General features: G+C 43.0%; 1 protein-coding gene across 1 annotated transcript; it reads left to right on the forward strand.

Annotated features, from left to right (window-relative positions):
• Window positions 1–21,385, forward strand: naa25 (N-alpha-acetyltransferase 25, NatB auxiliary subunit). Its single transcript, XM_033647415.2, has 24 exons — window positions 1–101; window positions 3,384–3,469; window positions 5,355–5,493; window positions 5,583–5,701; window positions 5,826–5,900; window positions 5,977–6,084; window positions 6,507–6,585; window positions 7,006–7,117; window positions 7,196–7,285; window positions 8,615–8,787; window positions 8,882–8,994; window positions 9,083–9,290; window positions 9,410–9,499; window positions 9,589–9,769; window positions 11,873–11,972; window positions 12,077–12,228; window positions 12,327–12,452; window positions 13,975–14,218; window positions 16,268–16,391; window positions 16,482–16,547; window positions 16,638–16,735; window positions 16,821–16,931; window positions 17,037–17,177; window positions 17,657–21,385. The coding sequence occupies exons 1-24, from the start codon at window positions 44–46 to the stop codon at window positions 17,777–17,779; spliced, it is 2,916 nt and encodes a 971-aa protein (XP_033503306.1). The 5' UTR covers window positions 1–43; the 3' UTR covers window positions 17,780–21,385.
• Window positions 21,386–21,850: the final 465 nt, after the last annotated feature.

Here is a 21,850-nt window from a genome sequence, read left to right on the forward strand (position 1 = left end):
CACTGCGCATGCGCGAACATTTACCCAGCAGGTAAACTCCACCATGGCGGCGAGAGGCCATGTGCAGGACCCCAACGACAGGAGACTCAGACCCATATACGGTAAGGACTCAATGGGGACCGGTATATTGAAGCGCGTCTGTGGCTCCGGGGCACGTCCCGGTGTTGTGTACTGGAGCATGTTCGGTAAAGCTGCCGGTGTTGGAGTGTGAGGGCAGCGATGCGGCCCCACCAGCTCCAACCACGGACTGTGCTGCCTGCAGCGCCCAATGACAGTGCACCTTACCCGGTCTGCCACCGAGCCGGGGCAGGACACGGGTGTCGGGGTGAAACCGAGTGTCCCCGGTGTCCCACCTGTCCCCACTCCCGGTGGTGTTACAGCTGTGACCGGCGCGGAAATGTTTGTCGACTCTTCTCATTGTCAAAGTCGAACTCCTTTTTGCTAACGGTCGCTATTTGACAGCTAGCTAGCATGCTAATGTGTCAGCTAGCTCGCTCACTCAGCTCACACACATGCTGCAGCAGTGTGTGTGTGTGAAAATAAAAGTTGTGTATGTGTGCAGGTTAAACGCCTCGTGCTGACAGGTGTTTAGGTTGTGATCAGCTGTCTGAGCTCAGTCTGAATCTGCTGTGTGGCTAGCTAAACGTTACACGGTTAGCTTCCAGCTAGCATCAGGATCATAATAGTGTAAGGACAATGCTTTAAGCTAACTCCGGCTAGCTTGTTAGCATGGAGCTGTCACAGCTCACGGAGCTCTTTGGGGCTCATAAATAACGGAAATAACAGACAGTTACTATCTGTTTTGTTGTTGAGCGATGGTGGAAGAAGTATTCAGATTATTTACTTGAGTAAAAGTACTAATATCACACTAGAAATACTCCATTACAAGTAAAAGTACTGCATTAAAACCCCGTTTAAGCTAAAGTAGTCTACAAGTATTAGCAGCAGAATGTGCTCCCATGCTGTCAGTGTTTCTCTTCTTCTATCTAATGTTTTAATGAATATTCCTGCTGCATTAATGTGTCATTGTACTGCTGTACATGCTTCAGGTTGAGCTCCTCTATATACTGTTGGGTAGTTTAATCTACTGCAATGCATCATAATCTGTCAGACCATTGTATGTTTGCAGCCTGGCCATGTGTGAGAGTTATGCATCTTTAAAAACTCACCTTTCCATGGAGCCAGCTCTGTGACGATGCATTTTGCAGCTGGTCCTAGAAGGTTTTTAAAGAGTTTATTCAGCTTAAGATCATTCAACATCAGCACATGGACAGGAAGAGGATTAAAATCTAATCAGAACAGGCTGTCAGACACAAGTAGTGGAGTTATAGTGCAATATTTCCCTCTGAGATGTGGTGGAGTGGAGGTATAAAGCTGTGTGAAATGGAAACACTCGAGTAAAGTACCTTGAATTTGAACTTAAGTAGTAAGCACTTGCATAAACTTACTTTGTGACATTCAGCTGCTGTAAGTGTGTATGTAATAGGGGTGTAAATCACCAGTTTCATCATGATAGGATATGATTTTGATTCAGTGTGATTGAGAGGCCTGCGATCGATGTGAGACAATATTAAATTCCCATATAACACATAACTTAACATGTAACGTTAGTATTTTTCTTTCTCACCGCTGGTTTAAGTCACTGCGACTCCCGACAGAACACCTCGGTTGAATTTCAGCTGCACATTGTTGAAACAGCAGCTGATGTTGCTGTAGGGAGAAGTTAGCGGCATGAGACGCTCGTGTTGTATCTCTTGTGCACGTCAGCATGTGTCTGTTGGCCCCCTTTTCCTCTGAAATCCAGATTATTTCCACGCTGCTGATTTATTCTCGAGTAAATAACATTATCCTCATTGTCTTTCTCATCTGCCTGCTGCTACTTGATGGTCACACAGACTTTCAAAATAAAAGTGCATCCTGGAAATAAAGATATGGATCCATGTTTTCACTTTGCAGTGATACTGGATTGTTGATCAATGAATCGATATATAGGTTCAGAGCGATTGATGGTCACACTCCGACCTGTTCGGCTGTTTTACATAGGACCCGACTGATATATCGTTAAGCTGATAAAAATCAGCCGATGTTGGCCTTTAACAGACACATTGGCATCAGAATGTAATGCAGAATAAGATTTCCTGCCTCTATTACGTATGTATCTTCATCACATGTTTAACTGCAGAAAATAGTCATTCATTTGTTTCCACTTATCCTGTTGGGGGTCACGGAGGGGCTGGAGCCTATCCCAGCTGACACTGGGTGAGAGGCAGGAAAAACAAAATTATTAGCGACTCCTTGGTGGTGATTTAAGTCCAGTTTTGCTTTAAGCCATTGTTTGAGATGGGTCTGAAACATGTGATATGTATGGCCCTCTCTCAGAGCAGGCCATTTTAATATTTACTTCCTGTCACTGCCAGCACAGTTTGTTCACATGTGGTGCGCCCATATGGCACCTCACATGCTCTGAGTGATGAGTTCATGTTCCTCACATTTGTGTCGGCTTTCGTCAACTTTTGGTTGCCCTGTGATGACGGGTTGAACAGAGAGAATAGACATGACATAATCACAGTGTGCTGTCTGGTACGGTTAATTTTGGCAGCCAGCTGTCCTGAAGAGGCTGAACTGAGGTGTCTCTGTTAGTGTGTGTGTGTGTGTGTGTGTGTGTGTGTGTGTGTGTGTGGACACACTTCAACATTTACCAGGCGTTGAGAAAGAGTTATGGTGACAGCTTTGCTGGGACTTGTATTATCTGTTTATCTGCTGAGTATTTTCTTTCAATGAATATGTCAGCCGTTTGGTCAGAAAAACAAAAGTCTATTCCAAGCAAAAGTAAATGTCTTCCAGTTGATTTTTTGTTTAATCACTAGTCAAAAACATAAACTGTCAAAAAATGGTATGGCCCAAAAAAATTGGACAGTTTCTACAATCAGGCTTCCACCTCACCATCTGTGTCGCCAGTTCCCCGTCTCCAAAATGTTCGTAGGCCTGGGTCAAAGCTTCTCCCATCAAGTCTGTGTTTATAGATCACAACTTTTGCGTCTTTCAGGCCTCATTTACTGTGTACGCAGTGTTCATAAATGAGACCCCTGGTGTGTTGGAGAGGAAGAGACCTCTGAGGATAATTTGGCTCCTGGTGCAAGGAAGTTTCAGCTGGTTGCAATGTGCAATCCTCGCTGCTAGACAGGACTTAATCTTCCACACTGGACCTTTAAACAATGAGTGAAGTATCAAAATGATCAGCTAATCGATTGATTGACTACTCTCCAGTATTTACATGGTAACACACAGGTTTATGACAAGTCACTGTTGCCCAAATGTATGCTGAGCTGAAGACTAGTATTTCCAATCACCATCATTAATGTTTGTCCCCTGTGTTTCCCCAGATTACCTTGACAATGGCAACAATAAGATGGCAATACAGCAGGCAGATAAACTGCTGAAGAAACACAAGGACCTGCACTGCGCCAAGGTGAGTGACTGAGAGGGAGTTCTCCTCAAACCTGTTGTTTTCTACTGTTAATACAAGTTTACATGGATGTTGAACCTGTTGATACAAAGCAGCTGCTAGTGCACTGATGTAACCCTTAAAATGTTCTCTATCTGATATTATATGACATGTCAGCTGTTTACTCAGTACAGTCATAATCTCTCTTTGCATGTAATGACTCAGAAAAACACATATGCAACCATAAAAGGTTTCTGGGGGAGTTTTCCCTCATCCAAAGAGAGTCTTGTATACTGTACACATTGTAAAGCCCCTGACACAAATTTGCAATATTGGGCTATGTACATAAAATCGACTTGGCACACTTCACCAGGCGAGTCACAGTGCAGCAGTTTGCTCATGAATGAACACATGCTGATGCTGCAGAGGTCAGGCGAGCTGTGACCTGATGGACGGGGCGACCTCTAGCTCACCTGGTAGAGTGTGTGCCCCATGGAGGCTGAGTCTGCTTCAATTGTGACCCGTGGCCCCTCTGCTCTATGTCATCACCATTTTCAGCTGTGCTATCATTAAAGGCAAACAAAAAAAACACCCAGTGAATAATCTTTAGGCCTGATGGCCACCAGACTGTCACCATCACCTCAAATTGTATTAGGCTGCAAATCTGTAGTATTTCAAATGTGTCCTTGAGTTAGCTGAAAATAGCCATTCGTTATAGTTTTGTCAGACAAACAACCAGATGAACATGTGGAAGTTACGTTGTGCTGGTGTCTGACGAGTTCAGGATAATTGTAAGAATGATAGGTTAAAACCTTTTCCGAGCTGTCCTTCAGTGAGAGCCTTAGTCAAATGCTATGACTCTTTGAAACGTAAATATCTGTGTCTGACCCCTTGTGTACAGGTTTGCATGCCTGAGCTCTGGACTGCTGCGTCTAAAATTTAAAATTCTGAATTTCAAAAAAAAAAAAAATCGGTCATACAGGCAGAGTGTTTTTCATGGTGTTTAGAGCAGGAGTTTGAGAGGTGGATTTGTCCGGGTTTGTTGTTGGGTTGAGCTGCAGTGCCTCCCGACAGTATTTTTCATTTAGAGCACAGTCAGAGTGTTACACACGTCATGTCTTGGATTTTAAACCTTTTTTTTTTTTTTTACATCTAGCTGTTTGTAATCAGACGTCAGATATGGTCTGAAAAATCCACCTTGTAGTCTGGAAGAGTATGGAATTTTAAAATGGGGATAGCCCTGTTTTAAAAACATAAAGTTTCAAATCTGACAACTAGTTGTGGCATTGATTTCAGATGATATTTTGCAGACCAACGTTAGACCACAAAAACCTTTCTGAGAAACTGTAAAGTCCAGTTCAGACCAAAGATACGCGACCAGACGTTCTAAAAACCTGTCGGTTCACACCAAGTCACACCTGTTGAAACGGGCGACGTGCTTTAAAACCAAACCAACCGGCCAGTTGACCAGCTGAGTGTCAGGTGACCATCAGCCGGCTTGAGTCGAGCTCAGACCGGCCAGGTCACACCGCTGACACTTTTCTCTGCAACGTTTGAAAACAGTTTCGTCTCATCGTGAGTCTTCGGTCTGAACTGGGCTGAAAGTATTAAACGTGAGGATGTCTGTCTCATACGTCACTGTGAGTGACTGGGAAGGAAAACACTGATAATTTATGATGCTCTGAACAATGAGGTGGTCAGAGAGGCACAGAAACCAAATCCACGCTTTAGTTTGGCTGCAGTTATCTGAAAAGCTTCATCCAGACGTCAGTTTGGCCGTCACACATCCTGCGTGAGCGTTGTTTTCTGGGGAAGTCAGGCTGTTGACATTAACATCACCTCACTCTGTTGTTTCTGTCTCTCTTCATCCTTCTCTCTGTCCTCCTCCTCCTCCTCCTCCTCCTCTCAGGTCCTAAAGGCCATTGGCCTTCAGAGGACTGGAAAGCAGGATGAAGCCTTCACTTTGGCGCAGGAAGTGGCCACTCTGGAGCCCACTGATGACAACTCACTACAAGCTCTGACTATTCTGTACAGGGAGATGCATCGTCGTGAGTACACATGCCCACACACACACACACACACATATGAAGGCTGGTAGTAGTAGCTACATGGTGAGTGTTGTTCCTGTTGTTGACAGCTGAGCTGGTCACCAAGCTGTATGAAGCTGCAGTGAAGAAGGTTCCTCTCAGCGAGGAGTATCACTCTCACCTCTTCATGGCTTACGCTCGTGTGGGGGAGTACAAGAAGATGCAGCAGGTTGGAAAGCTGACGTCCACGCTCTGCACATAAACGTGCAAACACACATGACTAACTGTGATTAAAAAGATATGATCAGAAACATGCAGAGGGTGTTAATGGCTGACTCTCTGTACCTTTACAGGCAGGAATGGCTTTGTATAAAATCGTCCCCAAGAATCCGTATTACTTCTGGTCTGTCATGAGTCTGGTGATGCAGGTATGGGATGGGACAGGTGTTCACATTCACTAAATATTGTCATTATGCTGAAGATAACGTGTTGTGTGTTGTGCAGGCCATCTCAGCACAAGATGAGAAGCTGGCCCAAACCATGTTCCTGCCTCTGGCTGAACGCATGGTGGAGAAAATGGTGAAGGAGGAGAAGATCGAAGCAGAAGCAGAGGTGAGACAGGTGGCCTGAGGGATTATATGAGTTAAAGGAGCACTTCATCTAAAGACAGTATAAATCGTATATATAGGAGGGCTGCAAGATTTTATTGGTCGCTTAGTCACAGAAAAGAAAAAAGAAAAAGAAACACGACGTGGTAAAATGAGCTGATCTGAGCTGTGGAATCGCACATGCAGAACCTAGAAAGTGTCATCAGGGTCATTCATACTGTCTTAGATTATGTGTTCGCTTTTGGTTTGTGTTTCCAGCACAAGTTTGGTCTTAAATTTGATTTAAAGTGGTATTAAAAAGTCTTAAATTTAACCTGTTTACACCTGTAGACACCCTGTGTAACCACTTTGATTAACTGTAAAATATCGTCAGTTGCTGGCTTTATTTACAGTTGTTTGTGTTTTGTTTTTTATGTGTGACTGTAGGTGCAGCTGTACTTTATGATCCTGGAGCGCCTGGGAAAGTGTGTCGAGGCTCTCGAGGTGATCAGGGGCCCACTTGGAGGTAGGTGTATGTCTTTGTGTTCTTGGAAAGCCTGAAAAATCCTCCTCTCTATCACTAAAGATAATTAATCAACATCTCTGTGACGCTGGTCGTCAGCCCGCTGATTTACAGCTGCAGTGCTTTTGGCAAGATGTCTTAAAATCAATGAAGCTGCAGGTTAAGTGAGCAGGACAGAGCAGAAATCATTCAGGGCAGCAGAAAGCAGGAAAACACTGATGCAGTGATATAATAACATCCACTGTTCAACATTTGTAGCTAAGCAACAGAACACAAATGAGGAACACTGTTAATAACCCACAGCAGTGAGACACAGATGAAACACAATGTTAACCACCAAATATAAACCCAAATGAAATGTTGTTTAAACTGATTAAATCACAGAGATCCCTCCTCACTGTATATTTCTGCGTCCGTCCACAGAGAAGCTGACCAGCGAGCTGCAGAGCAGAGAAAACAAGTGTATGATGCTCTACCAGAGGCTACAGCGCTGGCCCGAGTGTAACTCCCTGGCCCACAAGCTGCTGCTCAAAAAGTGAGTATCATCTCTTTAAGATGAGACTTCTGTGAACACGAGACAAAGGTACAAACCTGTGTGTGTTTGTGTTCATAGCCCTGATGATTGGCAGTTCTATCCCTCCTACTTTGACTCTCTCTTCCACCTGATTGACCAGTCGTGGAGTCCACCAGAAGAAGGAGAGCAGTGAGTATAAAGTTTTATTTTAAGTGGGACTGAGTGTGTTTGAGCATGACCAGTGTCGGGGGTTTTGCGGCAGATGACCATTTAAATATTGGAGGGTCTCAAAAATTCTGTGAGGATACATGGGCAAATAATACTTTGACAGAAACACGAAACATAAACATTTTTGGTAAGCGTTCCTCACGTGTGGTTATTGGAGACTTGTGATCAAGGCGTGTACTCAGAGGACACAATGCAGGAAAAAAATGGGATGAATCAGCAAATGTTTTTTGTTTCTGTGTGTGTCCCTTTGTGAATGCAGCACAGGCAGAACTCTTAATGAGATTTTTTTCCCCTCTGCAGCAGTTTGTGGAGTTTGAGCTGCAGGGTGAAGAATTGATCTGTTTGTGGTTGGATCGATCAGAGCTGATCAGATCAAACTGATGGATCAGATTAGAGAAGCAGCTGCTGCAGAGGCGAGTGAAAGCAAACTTGAAGACCCAGTGCAAGGCCGTGGGGTGCACAGTTTCTGTGGGAACTCTGCCAGTTTCATCTTAAAGGGATAGTGCACCCAAAAATGTAAATTCAGCCATTATCTACTCACCCATATGCCGAGGGAGGCTCAGGTGAAGTTTTAGAGTCCTCACATCACTTGCAGAGATCCAAGGGGAGAGGAGGTAGCAACACAACTCCACCTAATGGAGGCTGACGGCGCCCCAGATTCAAACGTCCAAAAACACATAATTGAAACCACAAAATATCTCCATACTGCTCGTCCGTAGTGATCCAAGTGTCCTGAAGCCCCGACATAAAAAGTTGTTTGGAAAAACCTCATTTGAACTCTGTTTTTAGCCTCATTGTAGCCTGTAGCTCTACTGTGCACCGCGCACACGACCGTGAGACATGGACACTGCCTTCATGTGTGTTCACGTGCTTTCGCTGGCACACATGAGCGCCCGTTCTGAACAGGCACTGCACTACAAAGCTGAAATCGTCCGATAATATCGTCCTGCTTATATTTGTTCAGGCTCTTTGTGTTCACAACGCACAGTCACAACATTTCATCCATCCAGCCTTCATCAGAGTCAGAATGTTAGTTTAAATCCATTCTTACTTCCTGCTCTCGGCTGTATGACGGCCTTAAAATGACAAAGTTGCTGAGTGTTTACGGAGCTCATCCTTCAACCTGAGTTTGGAACACCTTGTGCACAACCTGCTGAGTCGTCCTTGAGTCGCTGTGAGCTCCTGTGGCGCTGTTCTGTTGTTTACCTCTAAACTTTAGAGGGCAGCACCAGAGTTCTGCTAAACAGATGAATGTCCAGCTCTGATCTATGTGTTTCTGTGTGTCCCCAGCTGTTCGGAGGGTTCGGTACATCACACTGTGGCTGAGGTGGTGAGGTTCGTGGATGAGAGAATTAAAGGGGAGGATGGCAAAGACTCCCGATCACTCAGAGGACCCTATTTAGCTCGTCTTGAATTAATGCACAGACTGAGAGAAAGGGGCTGTCCTGAAGAGAGCCTGTTAGGTAAAACACATGGACTATGCAACTAAGTGTTTTTTTTTTAGCTTCACCCTCTGCCGGGTGTTCCTTATGTGTGACTTCATGTGGCTTTGAACAGGTGAGCCTTTAGAGCTAATGGTGCAGTTCTTCGGGAAGTTTGGAGACAAACCCTGCTGCATCACCGACCTAAAAATATACCTCCATCTGCTCTCGCCTGAACAGCACGTGCAGGTGAGTTACAGCAGCATTGTTGCACACACGCAGGTGAAGTGAAGGGTTGGCCAGTGAAACACATTCCTCTCTTCCTCAACTGTTGTAGTTCATTAACCGTCTGAGTGAAGCGGTCCCGCTGGGGGAGCAGGGAGAGGAGGGATTCGCTTTTCCAGAGGACACCAAAGCGCTGCAGAGGCATTTGTGCGTGTGCCAGCTGAGTCGAGCGCTCGGGCTGCATCACGCTCTCAACGTGGACGGGAAACTGCGGCTCATCGCAGAGCTCAAAGCTCACTATCGGCACGGACTCAAGTTTGGTAAGTTAGTCACTCTTAAAGGTCCGATGTTTGTTTGTGAACTTGAACTAATTGTTAAAAAACGTTGGCATCTGGCCCAACAGTGAGGTTTTCTTAATGGTATTTTTTGTGTCTAACAGGGAAGAACGCTCTGAAGACGGAGCTGCAGTTCTCTGATATGTATTGTCTCATGGCAGCTCATGTATACATCGACTTATGGACAGACACTGGTGAGTTTTCCCGTCTCTTCCTCCAGAGCTTCTCTCTGTGTCACTGGTAATGTCTCTAACTGTGTCGCCTTGTGTTGTTGCTGCTGCAGGGGATGAGAGCATGGTGTGGCAGTGTTTGGGCGTCCTCCAGGAGGGTCTGTCTCTGAGTCCCTCCAACGCCCAGTTCAAGCTGCTGCTGCTGCTCGTCTACTGTCACCTGGGAGCCTTTGAGCCTGTGGTGGACCTCTACTCCAGCCTGGACGCCAAGCATGTACAGCACGACACCATAGGGTCAGTACAGCAACACAGTTGAAACTTCCTACACTGACTCAAATTGAAATATAGGTGACTAAACTATCTACGTTATTCATGCAGGAGTAATTAGGCATCAGGCTGTAAATGAACACAGTGAACAACCACTGGTGTGTAGTTTAAAATAAATGCACATATCATGAAAAGAACAGGCAATAAAGAGTGTAAAATATTTATTTCTGTAACACTGAACATACATCTGACAAATAGCTGGGATGGGATGAATTTAATAAATATACACGCACAGGATTTGCATGAATACAGCTTGTTTTATCATCACTTCACACTAAGTGGTGGGGAAATTCATGAACTGCTTTTTTCGGAGGAGCTGAACAAGCAGAAAAGTTTCATAAACTACTATTTATTCATTACTTTAAGTTACTTATACGTTACTTATAAGGACCTTGGTTTTTGTGGCAGGAGTACGTGCTCTCTCTTGCTCCCTGCTCAAGGTAAGAAAAAAAGTATATATACCTTTAACAAGCTCATTGTTGATAGATACTTCCTCTACCATGGACTGCACACTCTGCCTGAACACCATCTGGCAGCTCCTCACAGGTAACAACACCTCTGGAGCTCTTCTAATTATCCCCACAGATAAGAGGGATGACCTAATGCCTGCTATACACTATAAGGTCCTGTTTATACGACAACGATTTCAACTGAAAACAGTAAACTTTAGTTGCGTTTTGGCCGATCGTTTACACGACAGCGGCGTTTTGGGTGCCTGAAAACGCAACGTTTTGAAAACGTGTTCCAGAGTGCAATTTTTTGGAAACGGCACCGTCTCCGTTGTCATGTAAACTTGCAATATGCAGTCCCTCTGAAAACGGAGACTTTCGCACATGAGCATTACACTTCCAGTCACGAGGCATGCGTGAGAAAGTCGACCATCACAATAACAATGGTGGACTCCCGAGCTCTGCTTGTGCTGCTCACCCTGTTGAATTCATCAATGCTTCCCCATCATAGTGTAGATTTACTAGAGCAACTCCACCTCGTCGTCCGTCCAGACAAACGTTGGTGCGGTTGCCATTTTGTTTGTTTATACATCGCCACTCTGTAGAAGGAAGCGTAAGCTGCAGCGTTTTCTGGTCATTTGTGCAGATCCGTGTTCACGGCAATTGTTATCAAAACGTTGTCATCTAAACATGGAACTTTTTTCAAAACAAAAATGAGAAACGATTCTGTTTTCAGTGCATCGTTTTCGTGTAAACATGACCTAAGACTTTGAAAATACTTTTAAAAGACTAAAGTCTGACGCCCTCTCACATCTGAAGACTGTTTTAGTGAAGGTTTTGGGATTTTTTTTTTAGATTAATTCCCATCCTGCTCCTGGTGGAAAATGTTACGTCAAACTCACTTTAATAAATACAACATTTTAACGTTTCCTCATGTGTCTGCAAAAACACATAACTTTAGAAACACAAGATAAAAGGCGTCACATGTCGACACGTCTTGTCAATTCGGCATTAGTAGAATTGTAGGTATAAACTGTGTTTATGTTCAAACTTTACATTTTGGATTTTGTCGTCTCTACTCACAACCACCCTCCATTGGGTAGCTGCACTAGTTTAGTGGGAGGAGACTGTGAGAATGAGAGGTGGACTGTTCCAAAAATTAAGATTTCTCACTAAAGTAAACACCGTCTACCAACTCTTGTTCACTCCACGACTCCACCAGTTTCTCCTCCTGTCCCAAAGAACAGAACCAAGAGTTGTTCACATTCTTTCCCCTCCATGTTCACTGGTTTGCTACTTCCTGTTTGGTGCTGGAGAGAGCACAGCTATAAGTTGACCATATCCACATCATTGAACTTCACTATTGGCACAGTCTGTGTCTGCACAGTGAAGTCGTTTGCAGGGTTGTTTGACGTAAGGCAGGCATGAGTTAAATAAATTGATTACATTAGTTTACTCCTAGCCCTAAAAGTTGAACCAAAAATGTGTTTAAATGGGAGGTTTTGACCAGCTAGGACTGATATCTGTCTCTGAGACGTTTGATAAATATGAGCCCAGAACAGTGTTTACTATTCACTCAGAGATTTGAGTGTAAAAGTGCTTCTTTCTTTTTCATTTTCAGATTTCTGTTAACGCGCTACGCTGAGTCATTGGGTCAGTTCGCTGCAGCCTCCCAGTCCTGTAATTTCTCCCTCAGGTTTTTCCACTCTAACCAGAAAGATGTAAGTCTATCCCACCTTGTGATTCAATTTCTAAACACTTTAAAGCCGAGGTCACATTTGTACTTATGTTCAGTTCCCTCTGTAATGTATCTCTCCTTCCTCAGACCTCAGAGTATATCATCCAGGCGTATAAGTACGGAGCGTTTGAGAAAATCCCAGAGTTCATCGCTCTCAGGAACAGGTTGAACCAATCGCTGCACTTTGCCCAGGTCCGCACTGAGAGGATGCTGCTGGACCTGTTCCTCGAGGCCGATATGTGAGAACATGCTCAAAACATGAAACACTACATTAAAGCTACTTGTGCTGCAAAGTCTTCTTATTTAATAGTTGTTTGTTTTTTAATTTGTCTCTCAGTGTGTTGAGTCTGGAGGAGAGCGTGAAGGCCATGTCTTTGTCTCCAGAGGAGGATGACATCCCCTGGGATAATATGAGGGACAACAGAGACCTTACTGTTTTTACCAGCTGGGACCCTAAAGACAGGTACATCACTGTTTCATATTCTGGCAAAAACGAGGTGCATGTTGTCGCTAACGATCCCAGGAATAAGAAGTAAATCTCAAGTGGTGGCACCTGATTAGATTTAGGCTGCTTTCACGCCTGCCCCGTTTGGTTTGGTTCAATCAAACTCAAGTTCATTTGCCCCCTCAGTGCGGTTCGTTTGGGCAGGTGTGAACACAGCAATCACACTCAGGTGTGCACCAAAACAACCGGACCAAGACCTTCTTGAAGAGGTGGTCTCAGTCCGGTTCCAGCCTCAGTTTTAGTTTGAGCTGTTTGCAAATTGCAAGGTCAGCATTAAATGTATTGTTTTCCTGTTTACACCAGATAGGGGCGGCAGTAGCTCAGTTCATAGGGACTTGGCTTGGGAACTGGATATACTTCACTAATCCCTGAGAGGATTAGTGAAGTATATCTTAACCCTGATGAAGCCACAGGCGAAACACGTTTGTAACATTTCAAATGAAGACTAAATCAAAAGAAGAAGCAATTCAGCTCTCTTGTGTGCAGTGTATCTACTTATTCACTATATATCTTAAAATCTTATCTTATAGTTAAGTGTTTGCATGATCGTGGGAAAAATAAAGGCTCTGACTCAGGGGTTTTTGTTTTTTTTTTTTGTTTGTTTTGTTTTTTTTGGTGGGGTAGTTTTGTGGTTCAGACCACATGATATCAGCCCAGTAAGGCCAACCTGTCCAACAAGGGTGTCTGCTTGGATCAGGAACAACAATGGGCATAAACTGATGCTGCAGCTGGGATACCTCTTGACGTCCCTGCAGAAAGACTTACGCCTGGTTCAGACAGCACAGTATTTTTGTCTGTTACAATGGTCACTGTGTCAGATCAGGCAGTTATGATAATGATAATAATAATAGTAATGATGTATTTTATTTATATGTGCCTTTCAAAGCAGTCAAGCCACACCTTAAAACACACAGTAAAAAAAACAAAACAAAAAAAAACAAACAAGCAGCAATGCATCAGTAGATTATAAGTAGGTATAAATACAAATATGAATAAAAAGGGGCCTAGGACAGAGCCCTGCGGAACACCACTAGTAACTGGAAAATAGTTGGATTTGAAATTTCTAAGCTGAACAAAGTGAGTACGGCCAGAGAGATGATTTAAACCAGGCAAACGATGCGCTAGTGATAGACTCATAAAATCTTGCTGTGACTTGGTTGAGAGACGACCACTGTCTTTCATGACACGTGTGATGTCATGGGAAAGGAGGTGGTAGGGACCAACTTTCAGGAATAAGAAAGTAAACTAACAAAAATGGTGTGTATGATGCTGGTGGTCTTGTGTTTGGAAAAGCCTAAAAAAAAGAAAAATACATCCATTCATCCATCTCTCGTATTAGAATTTAGTTTTAGTTCTTGAGAAAAGTTGTAGTACATTTTGTCATACTTCTTGTTTTTAAAATGTCGCCTTTAACTTAACATTCAAATTTTGTGTGGAATAAAGGTTAAACGAAATCAACCTTTGTTCTCTCCTTCCACAGCCAATTAACTGAGGAGCACCGGCGTCGTTCTCTGGAGGAAGAGTCCGTGTGGCTGAGGATACGCTCTCTAACGCTTCGCCTCCTCGCCTCTTTGGCCGCTCTGGGACACACGCCATCGCAACAGAACTCTGAGGTGACCAACGAAAACGGAGTGGGAGACAAGACCTTGATCCTCAGCAGCCTGCTGTCGCAGCTCAACCAGACTCTGCAGACGGCCGCTCAGATAGCAGAAAAACGCGTACAGGTATGTTTAACACAAATACCCAATAACATCAACAGGAAATAAAGAAGAAGAGAGAAATAAGAAACTGTTGCTTCACACATGGACTGGGATTTGTCCAATTTTGAAATCAAGATGGAAAAAGTTGTCAGATCTTACAAAACTTTCTGGTTGAGCCTGATACATACTGATAAGGGATGAACCAGACCAACTGTTAACTGACATGTGTGAGCCGAGTTCCTCCTCCCTCTGCAGCTCAGTGAGGATCGAGATGCAGCTGCATGAATTGTCTCATATAAAACAGATCCTGTGCTCTTTTTGCAACAGTCAATGTTCAGGCATTCTTCTATAAATCTGTTCTGCATCGCCTCAAGGAATGGAGAGAAATATTCTTTTGGCTAACCTGTAGATATCAGATCTGAGACAAAACTACCTTCTCTAAAGGTCCTTTAGGCAGGTCGCACCCCAAATCTGAAGAGCCTATCCTCACAGAGCTTGCTCAGTGGCAGCAGGGCACAGATTAGAGAGTCTAGTAATATTGGATTGCAGGAATATTTCTTTATGCACAAACCCAAAGTCCCAATTTAAGGATACTTAATGTCCAAAAATAAAATGTACAACTTGACTGAAAGAACCCTCCATCCTCCTCGTGGCTGTCTTAAAGTTTATCTTAATGTGTGCTCATATAACTCCCTAAGTGATGACTAAAAGTGTCTGTCCCTCTGCAGCTAATCTCACATACTACTGGTCCAATTAGCCTCATATTTTGTGTGCACTTCCATGTCATTATGCTCACAAATGTCTTATGGTTGCAGTGATTCACATCACATTGTTGAAAACTCTGTTTTTTAACTGTTTTACCATCATTGACTGCTGACTCCTCACTCCTCTTATGAGTCTTCGACAAAATCATGTAGCAAAAGGCATTTCTGGCAGTCGGCTCAGCTAAAATCCACAAGTCTTACCATCCATTGTAGGCCACATTTAGGCCTTTGTCGTGGCTCAAAATCTGACATCCATAGGAAAGTTTGATCTCATTTTGAACCAGAGCATCTGCAGATTAATTCCATACCATGTTATGATCTACAAAGGTTAGGCTCAATACAAGATGAATAAATCTTTGTTTGTTATCTTTTTTGTCATCTTGACTGTAACGCCTGGAACACGCTGCCTGTGTGAACATGAGCAGCATGTGTGCATTGTGGAACTACTTATTTTAAATTCAACTTTATTTATTTATTTTACCCATGTTAACAGATTAGAGCAGCCACACTGCCTGCGTGAGCAGCATGTGTGTCGCAGAATCTCTCATTTTTTTCTTTTTTTTGTTTTGTTTGTTTGTTTTTATTTTATTTTTTTCTGCATGTGTTAACAGATTAGAGCAGCCACACTGCCCATGTGAACAGTGCTCCTTAGTCCTGACTCAGCTGTAGAACATCTCGAGAATAAAGACTCGCCTATTTTTCTGGGTGATGCGTGCTGTTTTCAACAAAAAAGATTATGAAAGTGGTCTTATGATAATTATATTGACATTAAACCGCCTTTCACTAGAGTTTTTAATCCGTCATTTCTTTTTAACTTAAACACTTCCTGTCTTCATTTCAAAATAAACCCCCTCTGACAGCGTCTCTGCGGACAGAATCCCTTCATGTGTTAACACAAGGCTTTTTATTGTGAAATATTGTCAATACAGTAGATACAGCAGCTGGCAGCACTGCAGCAACAACGCTGTCAGTGTGAACACTGCAGGTGTGCGAGCTGCAGCAGTTCAGCAAGGTGGCCGCCACTTGCTGCTCATGCAGGCAGTGTGTTCCAGACGTAAGGGAGCCAGGAGAGACACGTTTGGACCCATTTATTGCTCCCTTATTAGGTTTATACAGTTGGCCAAAAATCAGGACACTTGGTTACTGGAAAACTTTCCATGACCATGCTAGTTTCAAACCAAAACAAACATCTCTACATGATCACCATTCTGTTGTCAAAAAGAAGAAAATCTTTTGTGTACGTTTGAGTGACTTAATGTCTGAGATGTGTCGAGTACATCGCTGTAATGATGTTTTTGTTGCTCTGCAGTATCCATTCCTGGGACCCCCCTCCACCCGCCTGGCCCCAGCTCTGTCCAGTGGGAGCTGTCAGTGCCAGGCTGCAGCCCTCCAGCTGTCTGTCCACCTACAGGAGCTGGAGACCGTCGGACTTGGTAAGAAGAGACGGCAGGAACATGAAGCAGATCAATGACTTTGCCTCATGCCTCATACTCATCCCTTCTTTTGTCTTTGCTCCTTCTTAGATGAGTCGTCAGAGCTTCAAACCCAGATCTGTAACGGTTTCAAATCATTAGTAGTTCAGCTTCAAGGTGAGTCAGCAGCAGGATGTCTGAATCAGTAAACTTCAGAGGTTTATTTTGTGTCTGTCATGCTTCATCTTTCCTTCTGTCTCTGCACAGAAATACTGAATAAATGCAAAGGGGATTTATTGGAACTGAAAGAGAGCACATTAAAAACCTGGCCCTCCTTATTAGAAAACCTAGTCTTCTTTGTTGAGGTGAGACATCTCTGCTTCCACACATAGAGACACACTCTGGATCTGATGTGTTAAAGCTGTAACGTGATACCATTACTCTGCGCAGACGGTGTGCATAGTCTTGTGGATGGCTAGTCACTGTGCCAAGATCCTCCGACCACTCAAGACAAGTCTACAGAAGAAGAAGAAGAAGAAAAAGGATGCAAACACAGCTCTGGTACAGATCTTCCTATTAATCCTCCTCTTTTACATCCATGCATGTATGTGCTCGTCTGTGAGAAACGCAGTGTTCTATATAGTTGATTATTTGTGTGTGTTGCAGCCAGCGGTGGTGTGTGGCTTCCAGGAGCTGACGGGGAGCTTGCAGGACGTGCTCACCCAGGCTCTGGAGCATATAAAGGGGCAGGAGACTGGCATGACGGCCCTTAAACTGGCCAGTTTAAGTTTGGAAGGACACACACAGGTGAGTGTGCAGACACATGAGCAGAGTATCTCTCCCTCCTCTCACTCATTTGTGAACAAAGAGCTGCACATGATCTTTATGGGTTTTTGTTTTTGTTTTGTTTTTTTGCTTCTGGGCTCTTTCGGAGTTCCTCTTTTTTCTTCTTCTTGTGTACTTGATGTGGACGTATTCATTCGGCCCCTTCTGCCTCACTTGTGCAACGAATCAGATGCATTTTAGAAAGTTAGCAGCCAATGATCACAGGTCGACTAATCGTTTTCCACCTTACAACAGTCTGTCAAATATTGAATGAAAAGTTATGGCGAGAGAATGTTGAACAAATTGGCCAACCCTGTTTGAGGACATGAAATACAGTACTTGTAAAAATGTTAAATGCTTGTACATCAGGCAGGAGCTGATGTCCTTGCTTGGATGTAAGGAATATTGTTACATCATGCACAATCATCTGACGGGCTCCCTCTTCGTTTCCTGTGTTTCAGGAGGAGGCGTCGTTTACGAAGGCTGCTATGGACAAGGTGCAGAGCAGTTACCTGCGCTCACTACAGGAGGTGGGAGATCTGCTCAAGAAGAGAGCAGAAACTATAAAGAACCTCAAGATCTGAGCACCATCACACACCCCAAATAATGATGACTGTACCCCCACCACCACCATCACCACCACCACCATCATCATCACCATCAGCTCCCCCTCTCTCCACCACCGTCTGTTTGCCCACCAGCTAACCTTCGACTCCTACAGCCTACCTACAACCCGCCCGGCCTCCTCTCCTCCTGCATATTTCTCCAGTCGGCGTTTGTGAGCTCTCAATCTGGATTTTTCTTTTTCTTTCCCTTCGACACACACCTCTGGAACATTTGCAACTCTTATAGCACACGAGCTTGTAAGTAAACTCATGAATTTATACAGCAGCAGTTATAAATGAAAAATGAGGAAAAAAAGACATGCTCCTTTAAAAGATAAGAATAGAGCAAATTAGGAAAAATGAATACGCAGTTTTAGAAGAACTAATCTAATAAATTATTGTACATAGTAAAGAGCAACTACCACAACTCTCAATGACTAAATGAGAATATAAGACACAATAAACCACTATTCTGTTTGTCAGTTACGTTTCCTCTTTTTATTTCTCACCATGTTTCTCTGGTGAGAACAATCACACACAAACACATACACAGGGACTGTTAACACTAAGGAGGAAAGTTATTTCAATGTGCTGCTTTTCCAGCTGTTTCTCTCCGTCAAGAGCAAGCAGGCACAATTTTGCATTGAACTGATGAGCCCTCTGGAAACATGGACACCTGGCTACCTGCAGACTGAAGTTCCCCCCATTCAACATTTATTTTGTCGTCTTCTTCTTCTTTTTTCTTTGCTTTGTGTATCCTGTGTGTCGCTTTGAAAGTGGAACCACCTCCTGTAGTTGCAGTATTATAAAGAGCAGCAGTGGGTTGAGTTAAAGGACTTATCTTTTTTTTTTTTATCTGAATTGTCTGCCACTATTCTTTCTTTTCTTTTTGTAATACCAGTAGAAGTGGTGCTTGTAAACATGTCTCTTGTGGAATTGGGTTTGTTTCAGCACAACAACAATATATTCAGGCATGGATCAAATAATCAGAATCCTTTAAGACTGGATTGATTATAATTATTTAAGAGACCATTTTAATATTAATGGGTAACGTCTGTACTTTTCAACCTGGACTCTATTTTCCCATGTTTTTGTGTCCGAGTGACGAATGGAGGCAACAGTTTTTCAAGAGCATTCAAGAAAAGTGCTTGTTTTTGTCACTGACAGGCTCAGATTGTTATTCTATGTGTGTGAAATTATGGAAAGGATCCCTACAGAGATAGAGCTCTTTGTTTAAGATTAACATCCTATTTATTTAACAAGAAACACCTCCGAAATCATGATTGCCACACCCACCATCCTCCATTTAAATAGTACTTGTTTTTGCCACTGACAGACTCAGATTGATATTCTATGTGGAGGAAAGGATCCCTACTGAGATAGGCTTTTTTTGTGAAAGATAAGGTCCTTCTGGTTTAACAAGAAACAGCCCCAAAATCACAACTGCAACACCCACCAGACTCCATTGAAATAGTGTTTGTTTTTGTCACTGACAGGCTCAGATTGTTATTCTAACTCTGTGACAACATTATGAAAGGATCCTACAGAGATAGAGCTTTGTGTTAAAGAGTCAATCCTTTTTGTTTAACCAGAAACAGCCCTGAAATCACAATTGCCACACCCACCAGACTAAATTTAAATTGTGCTTGTTTTTGACACTGACAGGCTCAGATTGTTATACGTGTCTGACAACATCAAGGAAAAGGTCCCCACAGAGATAGACTTTTTTTTTTAAGACAAGATCCTTTTCAACTACAGGAAACAGCCCCAAAATTGCTATAGCCAAAACCCACCAGCCTCCATTTTAAATAATGCTTGTTTTTACCACTGACAGGCTCAGATTGTTATACATGTTTGACAACATCAAGGAAAGGGTCCTTACAGAGAAAGATGTTCTTGTTAATAAGAAAGGTCCTTTTTGTTTGACAGGAAACAGCCCCAAAATTATGATTGCCACCAGATTATTAGTGTGTCCGACAACATTTTGGAAAGGATCCCTACAGAGATAGAACTTTGTGTTAAAGAGTCAGATCCTTTTTGTTTAACCAGAAACAGCCCTGAAATCACCGTCACCAAACCCACCAGACTGCATTTAAATCAACAGTCATGTTAGTGTGTATAGAGGCAGCATGTTGTCACATCTAACTGGTGAATTAAGGGTTAATTTAAACCAAACCAGAGCTGGTGATTGTTGGAACAGTGGAGAGATGAGCCAAGATGGTTTCTTCTTCAGGGCTGTTTCTGGTTAAATAAATAGGATCTGACTCTTTAACACAAAGCTCTATCTCTGTAGGGATCCTTTCATAATGTTGTCAGACACTCAGAATAACAATCTGAGCCTGTCAGTGACAAAAACAAACACTTTTAGTGGACGTAAATTACAGTGCGCAATTGCCCCTTAACGTTACAATGCAGCCTGTTTCATCGATGCCAGCTGCAGCGCTCTCTCTCAGTGTTGGACCAAAATCACAAATTGTCACCACCATGAGTCACTAAGCAAAAAAAGGTGAGAAAAAAATAGGGTTCAGGTTGAAAAATATCAAAGTTACCCTTTAATGTTCACCAAGAACTGTACATTTTATACTCATCCACAGTGTGTCGCTGCAGGCATGGGAAGTCTTTCTCTCAGAATTCATCAGTATGCAAAGAACATCACCCCCTGTTAAAGGATATCCATGTATGTAGCGACACAACGGCAAATACAAGTGCACAAACTAATATAATTTATTAGGATGAGTGTTTTGGCAGAGTTGTAGTTCAGTCCAGAGCAGAGCACCGAGAGGATTTTGTCCACTTTGACCCAGATCTGATCCAGTACACAGTTATTTTGAGCCAAACTGCAGCTCTGCAGAATATTTATGACCTGGGAAGCAGCTCAAACCCACAGAGGTGTGTTTCACAGACAAACTTTGGACCTAAGTGTAAATAAAGAGGTTGAGGCAGCCTTTTCAGAAAACAGCGTGAATGGACATTAGTGTGTTTTTAAAAACAGCTGCAGTAGATACCATGAGACTTGTCCTGTGTTGATGTTTTTGTCATTCCCGTTACAGACACCCACCTCCTCCCTCCTGCCTGAAACACGTCTCATGAGCCAAAACAATTTCAGCTTCAGCATCTCCTCAGAAAAATGAGCATCTTCTATAATAAATAACCAGTGAGCGATAAAAGCAGATCTAGTTTACAGACGTCACCCACAAGCACTGATGCACCACTGCAGGTAGTGTGCAGTTTGGTTTTTGTTTTATTATGTTGATAATTTGGCAGAGCAATGTGAAAATGTGAGTAAGCCTCTCCCTCCTGTTGGTGTTGTATCCGCTTACAATCACACACACACACACACACACACACACACACACACATCAGCTGATAGATGCCTTTGTTTTTAACACGTGTCTGAACGACCCGCGGCTGCAGAGAAGATGTTTGTGATCTGACTACATGTTGTTGTTGTGGTTGTTGTTGAGGTTCAGAATAATGGTTGACAATCTGGAGTGTCATCTCACCACCCTCTTTTGTTAGAAAATGGAAAACAGAAACACTGGAATGTCAAAGCTTTTTTAAATAAAAAAAGTCAATGTGAGAATATTTGGTTGTGAAATGTCTTCAGCTCTTTTTATTTGTTTTATGTTGCCGTGATACTGGAGGCATTATGTTTTCAGGTTGTCTGTCCTATTCTTGGGAACGCCTTGAGGGAATCCTTTCAAATTTGGCACAAATGTCCACTTGGACTGAACAATTTGGTCAAAGTTCAAGACCTCTGTAGCTTTGCACCTGTGTCATTCTTGTTAACACAATAACTAAAAAACACCTTTAGGGAGTTTCTGCAAATGTGGCACAAACATTCACTTGGACTCAACGATGAACAGATTTGGTGGTTGAATTTCAAGGCCAGTGTGACCTCGTCTGTCTCATTCTTATGAAGACAATATCTCAAAAACGCCTTGAGAGAATTTCTTAAAATTTTGCACAAACATCCACTTAGACTCCACAATGAGCTGATGAGAATTTGATGGTCAAATGACAAAGGTCAAGGTCTTCATAACCTTGTCT

This window comes from Epinephelus lanceolatus, chromosome 19 (genome assembly GCF_041903045.1).
Source record: "Epinephelus lanceolatus isolate andai-2023 chromosome 19, ASM4190304v1, whole genome shotgun sequence".
Taxonomy (NCBI): Eukaryota; Metazoa; Chordata; class Actinopteri; order Perciformes; family Serranidae; genus Epinephelus; species Epinephelus lanceolatus.